We start from the raw sequence: 17936 nt of genomic DNA on the forward strand, positions 1-17936 counted from the left end.
GGATGAATGCTCTCATAAAAGGCTCCAGAGAGATCCCTAGTCCCCTTCTCCTTGTGAGGACACAGCAGGAAGGTGCCAGCTCTGAACCACCAGGAAGAGTGCCCTCGCCAGACTGCGACCTGCTGGCTCCCTGATCTCAGACTTCCAGCCTCCAGAACTGTGAGAAGTAAATATCTACTGTTTATAAGCCCCGAGTCTGTGGTCTTCTGTTATGGCAGCCCTAACGGGCTAAGACAGAGTCCTGACCCCGGTACTTGTAAATGTGGCCTTATTTGGAAAAAGGGCTTTTGCAGATGTAATCAAGTGAAGATGAGGTCATTCTGGATTAGGATGTCTTTATAAAGAGAGAGAGCTCGGGACACACAGAGGAATTTCTCCTCTCAAATTTCCTTATGTTCTGGCTTAACTCTTTCAGAGCCCATCATGTCCTACTGATGATAAGATTATGTTTCTAAAGGTCGTTGAGGGTGGTTTTGAATGTATGTCCTGTAAGGTTCTTGGTTCTCCTTCATCAGGATCTTGTCTATGATTCTACACCTCATGGAACACGGACTCAGGTCTCAGGCCCTTCTAAGAGAAAAGATTTTTTTCACACAATACTTGATGTTTCATCATATTCCCAATGCGTAATTCAATAATGGCTATTTTTAGAATTTGGAAACCATAATGAAAATAAATAGCTATTCATGGAATCCAACCACCAAGTTCAAGCTTACCAGAAAATAAGAAATAACTTTTCTGAGCTAATCATGGTCTGGTTAAAATTTTTTCTAACTAGTTACTGCTTTCAACTCCAAATTACCAGAAGATTGCGATCAAGATTAAGAATTTACCTTGGGGAACTTCCCTGGTGGCGCAGTGGTTAAGAATCCACCTGCCAATGCAGGGGACATGGGTTCAATCCCTGGTCCGGGAAGATCCCACATGCCGCGGAACAACTAAGCCCATGCGCCACAACTCCTGAGCCTGCGCTCTAGAGCCTGCAAGCCACAACTACTGAGCCCATGCACCGCAACTACTGAAGCCTGCGCGCCTAGAGCCTGTGCTCCTCAACAAGAGAAGCCACCACAATGAGAAGCTACCACACCAAAACGAAGACCCAGTGCAGCCAAAAAAAAAAAAAAGAATTTACCTTATTTACCTTGGCTTTTGCTTGAACTTTGAAAGAATTCTCTTGAATGCTGGGCTCCTAGGACTGGAAAAGCAATGATTGAGTAGGATTATCTCTTAGCTAAGATCCGAATAGTTAATGAACTGCCAACCTGTTTTTCCCATTTCCTCAGGCTGCCATAAATTATAGAAAATGTTTCTGAGGTCACTGACATTGGTTTTACATTCATCTAACTTTTGAGCCTCGGGATCCTCAAGCAAAGGCAGCCAGTTACTGGGGCCTCGTGTATGTGGCACACTTGGGTCAGCCCAACAGACACTGAAATGACGGCCAGCAGTCTGTGCCAGACACACACCAGGGGAAGAACAGAATAGCAATAGCAAAGGAGCACTGATTCCATTTTCCTTAGAAAAAGCAAATGGAAATGAAATGTGTGTGGAGTTCTCCCACACATATGATGGAGGCGAAGAAAAAGATGCAAGCTAGTTTGGCTAATCAGACCACATATCAACGTCTGAAAGGATGAACCGAACTAACATAATTGACAATGGCATATTTTTTAAATCTTGTAAATAGGTAGCATTCATTTAATATATGTTGTTAGTCTTCATATTAACTAGCTATGACATTTTAAAAATTAATTCTCGGACATATGTATATGTATAGCTGATTCACTTTGTTATAAAGCAGAAACTAACACACCATTGTAAAGCAATTATACTCCAATAAAGATGTTAAAAAAAATTAATTCTCTACAAATATTTAGTGACACTAAATATGCAACTCTCCCATAAGCAACTACCTATTTGCATTTTGAACAAGCCTGCTGTAATTTAAAGCATCTCGATCTGACAGTTAAGATGACTAATAATGAAAAGTTCCAGTAAATTTGAAAACTAGACGAAAGGGATGGATTTTTTTCAGGAAATGAAAAATACCATATTGACTCAAAGCCAGGAAGAAACTATGAAAAGAACGGAAATCAAAGAGTAAATTGAAAACATCGTCAGCAAGCCACACCTGAAAGGTTCTAGTAATTTTACCAGCAGATTCTACGTATCTTCAGGGAAAAAATAATTCACTTAGTAAAAAACAAAGATAAATAGATTTTAAAACTCCCTAAAAAACATTACCAAATCAATTTCAGCAGTATAATAAAAGAATAATCATCTTTTAGACCCAACAAGAGTTTACTTAGTAAGGTAAGTGTGATTCAGCATTAAGAAATGCATTTGGGGGCTTCCCTGGTGGCACAGTGGTTGAGAATCTGCCTGCCAATGCAGGGGACAAGGGTTCGAACCCTGGTCTGGGAAGATCCCATATGCCGCAGAGCAACTAGGCCCGTGAGCCACAACTACTGAGCCTGCGTGTCTGGAGCCTGTGCCCCACAACAAGAGAGGCCGCGACAGTGAAAGGCTCGCGCACCGCGATGAAGAAGAGTGGCCCCCGCTCGCCGCAACTAGAGAAAGCCCTCGCACAGAAACGAAGACCCAACACAGCCAAAAATAAAAATAAAAATAAATAAATAAAAATTAAAAAAAAAAAAAACTGACTTCCTTCAGATCAGCGTGAAGGTTGGGACATTTAAAAAAAAAAAAATGCATTTGGGGGGCTTCCCTGGTGGCACAGTGGTTGACAATCCGCCTGCCAACACAGGGGTCACGGGTTAGAGCCCTGGTTCAGGAAGATCCCACATGCCACGAAGCAACTAAGCCCATGTACCACAACTACTGAGCCTACACTCTAGAGCCCGCGAGCCACAACTACTGAGCCCACATGCCACAACTACTGAAGCCTGCGCACCTAGAGCCCGTGCTCCGCAACAAGAGAAGCCACCGCAATGAGAAGCCCGCGCACTGCAACAAAGAGTAGCCCCCGCTCGCCACAACTAGAGAAAGCCCGCGCGCAGCAACGGAGACCCAATGCAGCCAAATTAATTAATTAATTTAATTAAAAAGAAAAAAAGAAATGCATTTGGGGCTCGCCTGGCGGTCCAGTGGTCAGGTCTCTGTGCTTCCACTGCAGGGGGCTCAGGTTCGATGCCTGGTCAGGGAACTAAGATCCCACACGCCACCCAGTGCGGCCAAAAAAAAAAAAAAGAAATGCATTAATGTGATTCATTTCATTAACTATTCAAAGGAAGAAATTCATGTGATCATCTCAAAAGATCTTTTTTTTAATGCGATAGAATTTGACATTTTGGAAACTTCATTAAGGAAAATTTTCAAACATACATAAATGTAGTGAGGCTAGTATAACAAATGCCATGGTCAATGACACAACTTCAACAATTATCAACATTTTGCTTATCTTTATATTCATGTTTTATTAACATTTTTAGCTTCCTCTCAGGCTGTTATATTTCACCACTGCTCAGCAGGGCCTGGGTATCACGACCACTCCTGCCACTAAACATTCCAACAGCTAGTGACTGAGTGAAAACCATGCCTATTAATTTAGAATTTTGAGGAACTGAGAGATGATAGCTTGTTCGTAAATTTTATAGGAATGGCATATGTTTCTGTGTACTTGTGTATTTAAAGCTTTAAATGATTTAAGTTGTCAGAATTACTGAACCATGTATGAGAATTCCAAGAAACCATACAAGAAACTGTAATTACCTTCAGAGGAAAAATTAAATAGATTCTGACACCAAGTTGAGACTCTACAAAGATGAACTGAGACATAGAACACTGAGAAAAGAAACGAGGGATTATAAATTAGGAAAATGGTTAACATCCCAGGACTAATCCAATACAAATGCCAAAAGAACATAACCAGCAAGCATTAGTCAATGTGGAAGAACACACTGGAGAAACACGTTACAACTGTAAACAGTGCAGTACCTTTTAACACAGTCTCAGCGACATACACCTCTCATTTTGTCTGATGAAAGACTTTCACGTTCAAAAGAAGACAATGAGATATATATATAATCTTTCCAGCAACTATCAAAAAGGTATAAGTCCATCAGTACGTGAGTGGATAAGGAAATTGTGGCACATCTATACAATGGAATACTGCTCAGAAATACAAAGGAATGAACAATACAACAATCACAAAATAACTATGCTGAATGAAGAAAGCCAGATAAAAAAGAGTAGATGTCGTATGATTCCATTTATATAGAATTCTAGTAAATGCAAATTAATATATAGTAAGAAAAAGCAGATCAGTGACTGTCTGGGGCCGGGATCCAAGAGGGAGGGATCCCAAGTGATGTGAAGAAACTTTTGAGCTTGACGATGTGGTCTTGACTGTGGTCGTGGTGTCACAAGTATATATACATGTCAAAACATCAATAAACATGTGCCATTTATGCATGTCTGTTAGACCTCAATAAAGCTGTTTTCAAAAGTGTGTAAGAACAGGGCTTCCCTGGTGGCGCAGCGGTTGAGAGTCCGCCTGCCGATGCAGGGGACACGGGTTTGTGCCCCGGTCCGGGAGGATCCCACATGCCGCGGAGCGGCTGGGCCCGTGAGCCATGGCCGCTGAGCCTGCGCGTCCGGAGCCTGTGCTCCGCAACGGGAGAGGCCACAGCAGTGAGAGACCCGCGTACCACAAAAAAAAAAAAGTGTATAAGAACAGACTTTGATGAGATTTGCCTCTGCTTTCTGAAGGCTATATTCAGTCATGAGCAACCTTGTGATGTTCTCTAAGAGTTTACTCACTAAATCAAGATTCTTCCAGGTAAGCTGGCAGTCTTTATCCCCAGGTTCTGCATCTGTGGATTCAACCAACCTCAGATCAAAAATACTGGGAGAAACTCCAGAAAGTTCCAAAAATCAAAACTTGAATTTTGCCCTGCACTGGCAACTATTCGCATGGCCTTTACATTGTATTAGGTATTACAAGTAATCTAGAGATCATTTAAAGCGTCCAGGAGGATGTGCACAGGTTATGTGCAAATACCACATCATTTTATGTAAGGGACTTGAGCATCTGTGAACTTTGGTATCCTGGGGGTCCTGGAACCAGTCCCCCATGGGTGCTGAGGGACAACTGTATTTACAAAGAAATAGGTGGGTACGAACAAATAAAATATGTTAACTATTAAGATAGGCTGGCACAACTTATTTTATACTATGTAAAAGCAATATAAGAAAACTTGCTTAACTTGGTAAAGTTATCTTCTCCCAGAAACCTCCGACACACATCACACACACAGGGAAAATACTGTCAGTCTCCTCATTAAAGTCATGAAGAAAACAAAAGTGCCTGACAGTATTTCTACTTTTCAATATTTACTGAACTTCCTAGCCAGTGAGGTAAGACCAAGGAGAGGAAAGAGGTATATACCTTGGAAAGGGACAGAAAGTAAAGTGTGATTATTTACAGACAGTACCTAACTAGGAAACAAGAGATTCTAACGAGAATTAACAGGAAGACTCGTAAAACTAAGAGAAGTCAGTAGGTCAGATAGAGTGTCATTAGCCTTCCTAGACTCTGAAGTAACTATTTAGAAACATGGGGCGGGGGGAGGTATTTACAACAGCAGCAAAAATTGACCTCTAAAATATTCAGGAAAAAAAAACTATCAAAAATATGCAGAACCTGTTTGAGGATAACTCTTGAACTGTACATAAGACAGGGTTTAAATGAATAGCTATTTCATGACCGACTGCAGAGACCCAGTCTCGCAAAGACGTTGAAACCCACTGACATGACCACGTCACAATCCTTCCTTCTTCTGAGAAGCAATGGGGATTTTGTTTTTAATGAGGCAAGGTGCATCAGTATCTCTGAGAAAATAAGTTACCCGGAGCATCTTTGGCTGAAAGCACCTTTGTTTGGACACTGTGCTGGCGTGTCCTTGCCTCTCCGTGTCCTGAATGAAGTGAAACCATTGTCAGTCTCTGGCTCCACTGAAATGCCACGGATGCGGTGAGAACATGATGCCAGAGGAGCCCAGCTTCTCCCCCAGGGCCATTCAAAGGGGTCCACTCAGGAGGCTGGACCACCCAGGCTGGGCGCTGTGGACGGTGTTGTAAGCATTGTTCTGGCTGTGGAGGAAGGGACAGTAAATCCCTCTGATGGGTCTCTCGTTCTGTCTTGGAACTTACATCCCAGGATGATTAAAAGACAAGGGCCAATCCTGAGTAGTAGTTACCGTCCAAGCTCCTGTGCTCACCGCAGGACAGGCCAATAAATCTAGAGACGGGCTGGTGAGGCAGGGAACAACTTCGGAGAGCCAGCAGACCAAGAAGTCGGTGGACTAAGGTCTCAAAGAACCATTTTCCGCAAACCAGAGTTCAGGCTTCTTTTATACTCAAGGAGGAGGGCGTAAAGTCGAGCACTTCCTGGTTCTAGCCCGCCTCCGGACGGGGCTGTGTGAGTTTCTTTTTTCCTGCAGCCATCCACAGGTGGGCCTGGTCAGGATGTTTCTTGTGAGCTAAACAAGGGTATTTTAGCTTAACGCTCATTACCTGGGAGGCAGGGTTCTCAGAGATGGGCTGTTATGTATCCTTTAAGCTTACAGGCAACATCCCTTTAGTGATGAACTTGTAATAGAGCAATGGTTCTTCCCTATTACACAGTCATCCCTGATAGGTACTGAAACAGATGTCATTTCTCGCAAATCTTTCTCGTAAATCCAGTGTGGTCCTAATCAGATTCCCACATGGTATTGGTGAGTTGATTCCAAAATTCCACTGGAACACAAACAGGCAAGAACAGCCAAAAAGGGGTTTTGGTTTTAATTTATAACCTTTTTTTTTTTTCCCTAGCTGTGCCATGGCAGCTTGTGGGATCTCAGTTCCCCGGCCAGGAATTGAACCCGGGCTACAGCAGTGAAACCCCAGAATCCTAACCACTAGGCCACCAGGGAACTCCCTGGTTTTAATTCATGAAGAGAATTTAACTTACCCAATATGAAAACATACAATAAAAGTATGATAATTAAAACAAAGTCCAACAGCATATAAGGATAAGTAATAGTAGGGATAGATAAATCTAATGTTGGAATAGAATATCAAATTCAGAATTTGATTCCAAGGATCTATTTAAGGTTCTCTAACACAGATTGGATTTTTTTTTTAACCTACCAACAACTCAAACAATTGTATCAAAAATTAAAACGGACACAGCAATTTCTCGTTTCCTATGCTGCGTTTATATTTCTCTCCTTCAACCATTCCTGTAGTTCTCAGGCAAGGCGAGGGATGAAGCGTTTTCCGACCGCGCAATGCCCAGGGAAGAAGGCCATGGCACCGTCCCTGCAGGTGGCAGGATGGGTGTGGGTCACTGTCCTGAGCCGGGCTCGCATCCCGGGCACCCCTGAGCAGGACTGCGCATGGGCGCGGCTCCAAGGGCTTTGCAGCTGCCATCCAGCTGCCCCTGTAACTGCCCCCGTCCTCACGATGGTCCAGCGGGGGCCAGGGGGCGACTCGAGCTGTGAAACGCACCTGTGGTAGGTCCTCACCACGATGTCTGAGGGATGTGATGCCGGTGTCTGTCTCCCTGACCCAACTGTGAGCGCCTTAGCACAGGGAGCCCCCATTCGTCGTTTCACTCCTAGAATTTATCACAGTGCTTCCAGACAGGGAATAAATGTTTGGTCAATGAACGGATTGTAAGCACCAAATTTTACCAAAATTAGCAGAAATGATCTGGAGAGAGTCACGCTGCATCTTCTCAATGATCCAAACGACAACGGAATCGGAATCTCCAGCTTGTGTGGTGCTAAGTCTGCCCCCGCCCCCCTTTCACTTTCCCTGTTGCAGCCGATGGGATCAGAACGCGTGGAGATGCGAAAGCGGCAGGTGTGCGCCGCCCAGGGGCCCGCAGCCGCCGCCCCAGGCCCGCGCGGAGTGGGGAACCGGGGGCCCAACGCTTGCTGCTTCTGCTGGTGCTGCTGCTGTAGCTGCTCTTGGTAAGGTTTGCGGCTTTTCATGATCGCGCTCCCGGTAGGAAAACGGTACCCTGAATGGTGCCAGTTTGCGATGAATGCAGTAAGTGCTTTTAAGCAACTGCTACATGCCTGCCTCTGATGTGGGTTCTGTAAAGGACGACAACAAAAACAAACAAACAAACCCAAGAGGCGGCTGCGTCCTAGCTCTGGAGAGACCTATGCAAATCCCTGAAATCAGGCTAACTAATGTATATCAAATATCTAAAGAACAACCTAAGGCAGCTGACGATTGAATATTACTATCTGGGCAGAAAGGAGTGAACTCAAGGCCCTCCAGTCGGTAACAAAGGCTTCATGGAGGACTTAGAATTTAATCTGGGTCTTTAAGTCTAGCGTTATGAAGGAGAATGAGCCTGCATTTTATATTCCGCTGCTTCTGTTTTATTAATATTGTTTTTTAATAAAGAAAAATGTCAAAAACTAAGCTTGACAGAGAGAGGAAAATCTAAAAATATAGACTCACTTACTAGTAGTGGAAGATACACAATCATTGCTTTAAAAAAAGAGATACAACTTGAGCGTTTGAGTCACTGTTGAAGATCTGGAGAAACGGGGCTGATTTACACCCAGAAATCACAGGAACGCTAGGTTGCACTTCTGAAATCTTGGATATGAAACGTGCTTCGTGACAGCCAAATGTGTGCGTAGCTTTAGGCAGTTCAATGATTGTAAATTTATTTGGGCTTGACTGCAAGTTAGACCAGACCTCACTAGCCCGTGGAGAAGAAGGAAAACTGGGATTGATCAGGGAAGTAGAACCATTAGAACTGGGGGTGGGCGGGCTGGAGGCTGAAGGTGAAAAGTCCAGGACGGTTTGGGCTGTTCCTGCTTGCCTCGGGCTGGTGTTAATTTCCATAAAGTTCCAGGCCGGTGCCTCTGAGGATGGATGTTACCCTGATGCTGGGAGGTCTGTCCATTCGGGACGGAACCCCAGACTCAAGTGGGAATATGGGGGGGAGTGGCTGACCAGAGCCTAGCAGCCCAGAGTTTAAAGTGAGCCTTCAGCCCTGACAAGGGGTCTAGAGGACCCGGCAGGAGACGGGAGGAAAGGGCGCGTTGGCACCCCTGACGCACCGAGGTGTCCAGGACCCCCGGTAGTCGGGGAGGGGACCTACCAGGGGTGAAGAGACTGCACTGAGGCCCCTTTTCCACCCTTTCACTCTGCTCATCAGGCTCAGTGAGATGATGCCTGAGAGGTGTGCAAAGGTGTCCCTGTGCAGGAGGGATGCCGCCTGGCATTTACCCCATCCCCCCTTCCCTGCTCTGGTGCCTTGGGATGGCACAGGAGGTGGGGACCATGGCCTGAACAATGTCTGGGACTGATGGTGTATGGGCGACAGGTGGTGATGGGTCCCAGAGCAGCCTCCTCCTCCTAACGTCAACCAGGGCGAATAAAATATAAATCTGTACCTGGACATCCTCATCACAGCCAGCACCCGTGTAGCACGTGGTATGTGTGTCTACGAAAGACAAGAGAGCAACGTCTTCAAAGTACGGGAGCAAAGTAACAGAAAACTTAGTCAAACTATAACTCAGGAGTGTAGGTAAAATAAGTCATTTTCAGACATACAAAGGTCAAGAGAGGTAACTGCCTGCAGACCCTCCCTAAAGAACTAAGGATGTATTCAAGGGTAAAAAGGGCAAAAACTGAACCCAGAGGGCAGTCATGGGGAACAGGTAACACTGATGAATACAAAAGCAGCTGTAAAACTTGGTATTAATTTTGTGTTAGAAAGTGTAAATCCAGAGCCATAAACAAATAACCTCGTGTTAACAATCAACAAATCAAATACCTCGGTCTTTCTTAGGACAAAACTATAACATTTTCTTTCAAAATTAATAGTATTTATGCTCAGTCAGAAATGGAACATCGATTTTTCCACATCAAGGGAAGGCAATAAGAGAAATACTGGGGCTTCCCTGGTGGCGCAGTGGTTAAGAATCTGCCTGCCAGTGCAGGGGACACGGGTTCAAGCCCCAGTATGGGAAGGTCCCACATGCCGCGGAGCAACTAAGCCCATGCGCCACATCTACTGAGCCTGTGCTCTAGAGCCTGTGAGCCACAACTACTGAGCCCACGTGCTACAACTACTGAGCCTGCACTCTAGAGCCCACGAGCCACAACTACTGAAGCCCGCGTGCCACAACTACTGAGCCCGTGTGCTACAACTCCTGAGCCTGCGCTCTAGAGCCCGCATGCCACAACTACTGAAGCCCACATGCCTAGAGCCCATGCTCCACAACAAGAGAAGCCCACGCACTGCAACAAAGAGTAGCCCCCGCTCACCACAACTAGAGAAAGCCTGCAGCCAAAAAAAATTAAAAATTTTTAAAAATTAAAAAAAAATACTGAAGACTTTATCAGCATATAGCAAAGGTGGCTTTAGCAAAAGAAAGAATGAGCTATTGTACAAATACCCAGATTCCTGGCATTAGGTGACCAGCTCATCCCAGTTGCCTGGTTCGTTTCAGCATTGAAAGTCCTATGTCGCTGCAAACCCATGAGCCCCAGACCAACTGGGAAGGCTGGTCACCCTACCTGGTATCCAAATCCATAGAAACAGATTTATATTCCTATATTGCATCATGTAAAAAATTAATCTCCCAAGATCAACTCCAGATGGCTTAAAAGCCTAAACGTGAATATCCAAGAGGAAGACACAAGATAATATCTTTATGATCTTGGTGTTGGGAAGAATTACTTTTAAAAAGAAAAAGGAAAATCTGTAAAAGGAAGAGATTCATAAATTTGGCTACAATAAAATATTAAAATGTGCTAGCAGGAAAACTAAAAACACATTTCATCCAAAGACTTGTACATGAACATTCATTGCATCATGATTCATCCTGTGAGAGGGGTCATAGCAGCATTAATCTGATTGAGAAAAACTGAAAATATCTGGATAGATGCTTTGTGGTGTAGTTATGTAATGTGACACCATCCGGCTTTTAAATGCATGTGCTTCTAAAGGAGAAAAAGCAACTTGTAAAGCAATGCATATTTACAAAGTTTGGAAGTATGTGCATATCTGTATATTTTTATTTATTTATTTATACATTTTTAGAGAGGGTAGGGTAACTGTGAATGGTAATGATAAAAAACAAAAAAATAAGTGTGCTGGTTATCTCAGGAGAAGAAAGGGGGAAATAGGTTGGGGAAAAAGTGCGTGGAAAACTTCAACTGTTCCAATATTTGATTTCCTTGATTTTTTTCACAACGTGCTTTTGAGATTTATCCATGTTGAGAGTACACAGTGAGTCCATTTTTTTTTTCAGAGTGATTTTTTTTATTCGTTTACAAGAGTCCATTTTTAAGAAAGGTAAATGGGAATTAGTTTTCTAAGCCCTTGTATTATCTTTCTCAGAATCCTGCTTTCTGGCCTTCAGGCATTTCATTTTATAAAAGGAGTCATGCAGAGTCTTTATCTCTTGAAAATAAACTTTTTGTTTTCCTTTCTAGAAGACTGAAGAATTTTTTCCTCTTTATAACAACTCTAAACTTTACCGAAAGAGACCTAAGCAGGGGTCTTCTTTTATTGAATATTTCTTCAAAGTGGTGAGCAACTATTCTGGCTTCTATCAACATTTTCTTATTCTACTTTAGCAATAAAAATAAATTCAGGTTCAAAAAGTCGACACGAAATATATTACTGTTTTTCAAGAACACATTGTCTCCTAAGAAATATTCCTACTTTTAAAAAAATGAGACATGGAAAAAATGCCAAAGCTTAAGTACCTCTTGCATTATTTATTCATAATACAACTTACAGTTCTTTTAAGAATCTTGTGTCAAATTCATCCTTCCTTTTCCTCTTTGCTTTTTCATACCCACTGTGTAGTACTATTTTCTCTTACAAAAGAAGTCTATGACATCGGGCAGTATTAATACTCCTGCAGAGAGAGTACCACCCAGATGCCTTTCAAATTCGTTTTTGTTTTTGTTTTAAGAAACCATCATTTACTGAAACTTTAGCCCTGGCGTCATGAAAGCAACAAGAAAAAGGAGTTCCTGCATGTCTAATGACTGCACTTAAAGAAAAATAGAACTACACACAAACACACAATTACTGAAAATTCATAAATGCCTGAAAATAGAATAAAAGACTTTTATAAAATGGTGTAAAGAATGTTAAGGAAAGGCATAATGAAAGAATAGAAAAGACAGTACAGAGGCAATAGTAAGATAAAGCAAACTCAACTAATCAATGATAAAAATCCATTTTGATATTAATGGGAAACTAAAAGCATTCCTGCTAAAATCAAGAACAAGGCAAGGGGCACTTCCCTGGTGGCACAGTGGTTAAGAATCCACCTGCCAAGTCAGGGGACATGGGATCAAGCCCTGGTCCAGGAAAATCCCACATGCCGCAAAGCAACTAAACCCATGTGCCCCAACTACTGAACCTGCGCTCTAGAGCCCATGAGCCACAACTACTGAGCCCGCGTGCCACAACTACTGAAGCCTGCGTGCCTAGAGCCCGTGCTCCGCAACAAGAGAAGCCACCGCAATGAGAAGCCCACGCACTGCAACGAAGAGTAGCCCCCACTCGCTGCAACTAGAGAAAGCCCATGCACAGCAACGAAGACCCAACGCAGCCAAAAATAAATAAATTAATTTTTTAAAAAAAGAACAAGGCAAGGCTGTCCAGGATCTTCCCTACTATTCAACACTGTGCTTTAGGGATCAGACAAGAAAAAACAACGGGAGGCCTAAGAATTGGGAAAGAAGAGGAAAAGCTCCCTGTTTGCTGATGATAAGAGAATTCCCTTGAGAATGCCAGGGGAATTGTTGCTAAGCTGACACAAACACAAAAGAGAGAAATCAAATTAACAAAAAATAATAGCTTTCAGAATGTAAAGAACTCTTACAATTCAAAAATAAAAAGACAAACCAATTTAAAAATGGGTGAAGGATCTGAATAGATATGTCTCCAAAGAAGATGTACAACTAGATGATAAATACTTGTAAAGATGCTCAAATGTCATGAGTCATTAGCAAAATGCAAATCAAAAGCACAATGTGATACCACTTCATAACCACCTAAATGGCTAGAATAAGAAAGACAGACAACAGTAAGTGTTGGCAAGGGTGTGGAGGAATTGGCTCCCTCCAACGTTGCTGGTGGGCATGTGAGATGGTGCAGCTGCTTTGGAGAACAGTTTGGGCCTTCCTCAAAATGTTAACAATAGAGTTACGACATGACAGCATTTCCACTCCTGGGTGTCTACACAAGAGAAATAAAAACAGACAGCCACACAAAATCCTGTACATGACTGTTCATAGTGGAATTATTTACAAATAGCCCCGACATGCAAACAACCTAACTGTTCATCAACTGATGAATGGATAACAAATTGTGATATACACAGGCAATGGAATGTTATTCAGGCACAAAAAGGAATAACATAGTGAAACATGCTACAACATGAATGAACCTTAAACCAGTATGCCAAGTGAAAGAAGCCAGCCACCAAGGACCACATATGGTGTGATCCAGAATAGACATGTCTTAGAGAACAAACTAGTGGTTACCACTGGGGAGAGGGAAGGGGAAGCGGCCATAGAGGGGTGGCGGAGAAAAGGGCTACTATGGGATTGTATGAAATCATGTGTGTGAAACTTCTGAAAATTGTAAAGCACTGTAGAATTTAAAGAATCTTTCATTCAATGAAAAAGAATACACATATCTCTAGAGACAGGAAGCAGATTAGTGTATGTTGAGGGCTGGTGTAGGTCAGAGGTAGTGTGTTATGAGCAGTGGCCGCCAACAGGTCTGGGGCTTCCTTTCGGGGTAATGAAAATGTTGTGAAATTAGATAGTGAGGGTCATACAACCTTGTGATTATGCTAAAAACACTGAGTTGTACACTTTAAAGACGCAACTTTATGATGTAAAAATGATGGTTCAGTAAAGCTATTAACAAATTACCTTCAAACGTACAAGCAATAAAGTTAGAAGATGAGATGGAAATGAAAATTCCATTTACTATAACAACAGAAATACCTGGAATAAATTTACAAATGAAGGTACAAAACGTGTATAAGGAAACAAACTCCCTTGAAAGATACAATAGAGATTTTGATTGTACACTTTCCTGGCTTTCTTTCATACTTTCATATGTGTGCCTGTAAATACATAAAATCTCCATTTTCACTGGGAAACAAAGTCTGGAGAATGTATACCTTTTTTCAAGGTTCAGGAAACAAAATGAAAACCGAAAACATTCCTGAAAATCTGATCTTTTTACTACTTTCTAATGGACATGTTTTATGAAAAGAAATATTATTCTAAATGTAAACTCTCTCAATGAGTGTAGACCATAGTATTATAAATAGAATTAATTTTGCTAATAGTTTATTGTCATACTTTTGGTTTTCTTAAGAAAACAAAGAATTGTCACTTTTATCAAGAAAAGAAATTAATTCAACTTGGTAAGCTGGAGTTCTCTGAAATATTTGTAAAAAATCTTTCCTTGATACAGAATGATCTCAACTAACACGTGTTTGTCTTATTTCTTGCAGTCTCACTGTTAGAAACCAAGAGGAACAGAGACTCAGGAGTGCTTCCTATGAACTCAGAACAGAGGACCTTCCCATCTGTGAAGAAAGGTAAAATTTCATAGTGTTTAGCTCACTAAATCGACAGAAATGCCAACCTTATTATTTTTTCCTTCCAGTTTTATTGAGGTATAATCGACATTCAGCACCGTGTAAGCCTAAGGAGAACAGCATAATGATTTGACTTGTATACGGCATGAAATGATGATCAAAATAAGTTTAGTGAACGTCCATCCTCTCGTAGATTCTCAACCAGATTTTTTTGTGTGTATTTTTGTTTCAATAGAACACACAGTTTCTCTAACTGCAATTTAATAATATCAAATCATAATGTTGCATCACATTTTCACTGCAGCATTCTTTTTTTTAAAAAAGTTATTTATTTATTTATTTATTTAGTGGCCATGCCGTGAGGCATGCAAGATCTTAGTTCCCCAACCAGGGATTGAACCCAGGCCCCCTGCACTGGGAGCTCAGAGTCTTAACCACTGGACCACCAGGGAAGTCCCTGCAGAATTCCTTTTAATTCATTGTGTGACAGGGAGAAAAATCAGTTCCACTGTTAATCTAATGCCTGTTAATCACAAATAGAAATTGATGCTTCTTGGCAAAACTTATGATGTCATTTTATTTTTATGTGATTTACTTTTTTAAATAAAAGAACATAATGAAATACACAAGTTAGGGTTTCAGGAAAATTTTAAAGGTCCATTTTTTTTCTTAACTATAAATATACTTCAGTAAATGTATTATTTTTTAAGTATTTTGAGAAAAAAGTTGGAAAAACACACAAATTACTTTCCATAATGCCAAATTTTAAAATTGTCTTTTTTCCTTCCTGTATTATCTATGGATTTACTTCCACTTACCTATTCTTATTCCTTTTCTTTGTGTTATGCCAATATAACTGCAGGCAATAGACAAATATCCTAAAAGCATTGTTCAAATAGGTCTTGTCTTAAATTATTTATTTTTGAGGGGGGAAAAAAACAAGTAACCTAAAAGTTTACTTAAAATATTTTTCTTCATTCTTTATTTTATTTATTTTTACCCAGATATTTCAGAGTCTAGGATGCATGTTAAAATCTTCCACAATTGATGAGTCTGTTAAAAACAGCTTTTCCCTTATATATTAGTTCAGTATACTGTATTCTGCACTGAGGCTTGAGGCTTTGAGTACTGTCTGGAACCAGAAAGCCCTCATCTGGTTCTGGCTCTGTCCATCCTGCCTGTATGACCTTGGGCACTTAGCAGCCACATTCTGCCTCAGTTTCCCTGTGTGTAAAATGGGGATAATAACAGTGTATTGTGACTCAGCCAAAGAAGGGTTGTCGTGAGCACTGAGTAACCAGTAAAGCACTGAGAACAGAGCCAGGCAAGAGGGAACGATTCCATGTATATCGGCCATTATTTGTTCTCAATCATATCCAATAATATAAAATGACTGTTTATCCAATTTGATGCCTTTTGCTTCCATTTCTATTTAGATATTAATCGTATTCATCTGCATTTCCCTCACGTATCTTTGCCTGTCTATTTGTAATTTTGGGTAGTATTTTGTATGCTTCCCGAAAATAGCATTATGTTGGATTTTTGCCCAGTTTGAGTCTCTGTCACTCAACTGGGAATTAAAATCCAATTACATTGGGTCAGTTGTCTTGATGATTACGGATATGTTTAATCTTCTAGAATGTTTGTTGACTATCTACTTACAATACACCCTAATTATTTCCTTTTTTTTTTTTTTTTTTACTGTATGAACTGTGCTTTCTTTGCTTCTAGGTTCTTTGGTACTATGGAAAAGACATGTTTTCTCTCTCTCTCTCTCTCTTTTTAAAGGGTACTACTGATTACCCTTAAGTTTTTCAGTCATTCTTTTATATGTATTTCTTAAATTAAAAGGAGTAAGAAGATATATTTTGAATCCCCATACTTAAGGAACATAACTTAGCATTCTTTTTTTTTTTAATTTAGCATTCTTTACTAAGCCTTGCCAATTTAATTAACCTATCTAAAAAGAATCTGGTATTTTTATGTAGATTGCTTTAAGTTACTATTTTTAAATTGTCTTTTAAGCATCTTTTAAAATATTTCTTTCAGGGAGTTCCCTGGTGGTTCAGTGGTTAGGATTCTGGGCTTTCACTGCTGTGGCCCGGGTTCAATCCCTGGTGGGGTAACTGAGATCCCACAAGCCACATAGCCAAAAAACATGTATATATATATATTTCTTTCAAAACTAATTTTACTGGTTATGATAGAGATTTATGTTTTCATACAGAATACTCTTTTCGTGATGAAAAGCTTAAACACCTGTTATAAAAAACAGAAATCAGACAATACAAAAGTTTTACAATAAAAGCTCAGTTGTCCTCTTACTCCAGACCTTGTCCCAATCTCCAAATATAAACCATCAACAGTTTTTTTACGTATCCTCAAAGGAACTATCTATGCATTTCCACACAGTTGTACTTACATAGGATTCATCTATACACACTGAATCTAACTTTGAAACTAAACTTGAAATGACTGTTTATCTGTCTGTGTCTCACTGCTGGCTCAGCTGACTACTCGCTTTCTATGACCCATTTTTTCTGGTCTTCAGCTTTTTTATTTTTTTTGGCTGTGCAGCGCGGCTTATGGGATCTCAGTTCCCCACCCAGGGATTGAACCCGGGCCATGGCAGTGAAAGCCCGGAATCCTAACCACTGAAGCACTAGGGAACTCTCTGGCCTTCAGCTTTTCACTGGTGTCTCTCTGCTGGGTCACTTATAATCCATCTTAAAGATAGGAAAAGGACATAGAATTTACATTGTAAACTTTGCATATGGGAGAGAGTTTTTTCTATCATCATCATATAATTAGGACAAGTTCACTACATATCAAATTCTTGGCGGTACAGTTTACCCCCCAAAACTAAATGGAGAGAGAGCCTTTGGCAGTGTGGCAGATTAGATCATCTGGGGCCTTCCCAAGACAGAAGAACAGATTTTGCATAAGTCTAAAAGTTTTTGCAACACTGGGCTCAAAGAAAGTAAGGAAAAGGACAAAGCACCTGAAAAGCAAAACCAAATAAAAAGTAAGCAAAGCCCTGAGCAGTGACTGCTAAGCACAGGACAGAAGGGTTTTCTCTCAGAGCCAGTGCAGAAGGGGTAGGGCAAGGAGCTTAAAGCCAGGATTCCACGATTCAGCCCTGGTCCACGAAAGGAGCAGAAGTGGTCCCCAGTCAGTAGGAAGCACACACACATCCTCTCTGGAGGAAAGGGAATACCATCAAATGTGACTTTCAGTTTCCCAAAGATTAAGACCAACCAAAAATTACAAAACTAGAAGGACACAACCTACCACAAATGAGAGTCA

At 41.3% G+C, this 17936-nt stretch overlaps 1 protein-coding gene across 7 annotated transcripts in view; it reads left to right on the forward strand.

Annotated features, from left to right (window-relative positions):
- RGS20 (regulator of G protein signaling 20) overlaps window positions 1–17936 on the forward strand; it is a 77864-nt gene that overhangs the window by 51679 nt on the left and 8249 nt on the right. For 6 of the 7 annotated variants that reach the window (XM_060287375.1, XM_060287371.2, XM_030859765.3 and 3 more), the window contains 2 exons: window positions 7834–7982; window positions 14544–14630. In XM_060287375.1, coding sequence (XP_060143358.1) covers window positions 7834–7982; window positions 14544–14630 — 236 coding nt within the window. The remainder of the gene's footprint in view (window positions 1–7833; window positions 7983–14543; window positions 14631–17936) is intronic. The other variant, XM_030859769.3, reaches the window with a different exon arrangement.

This window comes from Globicephala melas, chromosome 17 (assembly GCF_963455315.2).
Source record: "Globicephala melas chromosome 17, mGloMel1.2, whole genome shotgun sequence".
NCBI classification, from domain to species: domain Eukaryota; kingdom Metazoa; phylum Chordata; class Mammalia; order Artiodactyla; family Delphinidae; genus Globicephala; species Globicephala melas.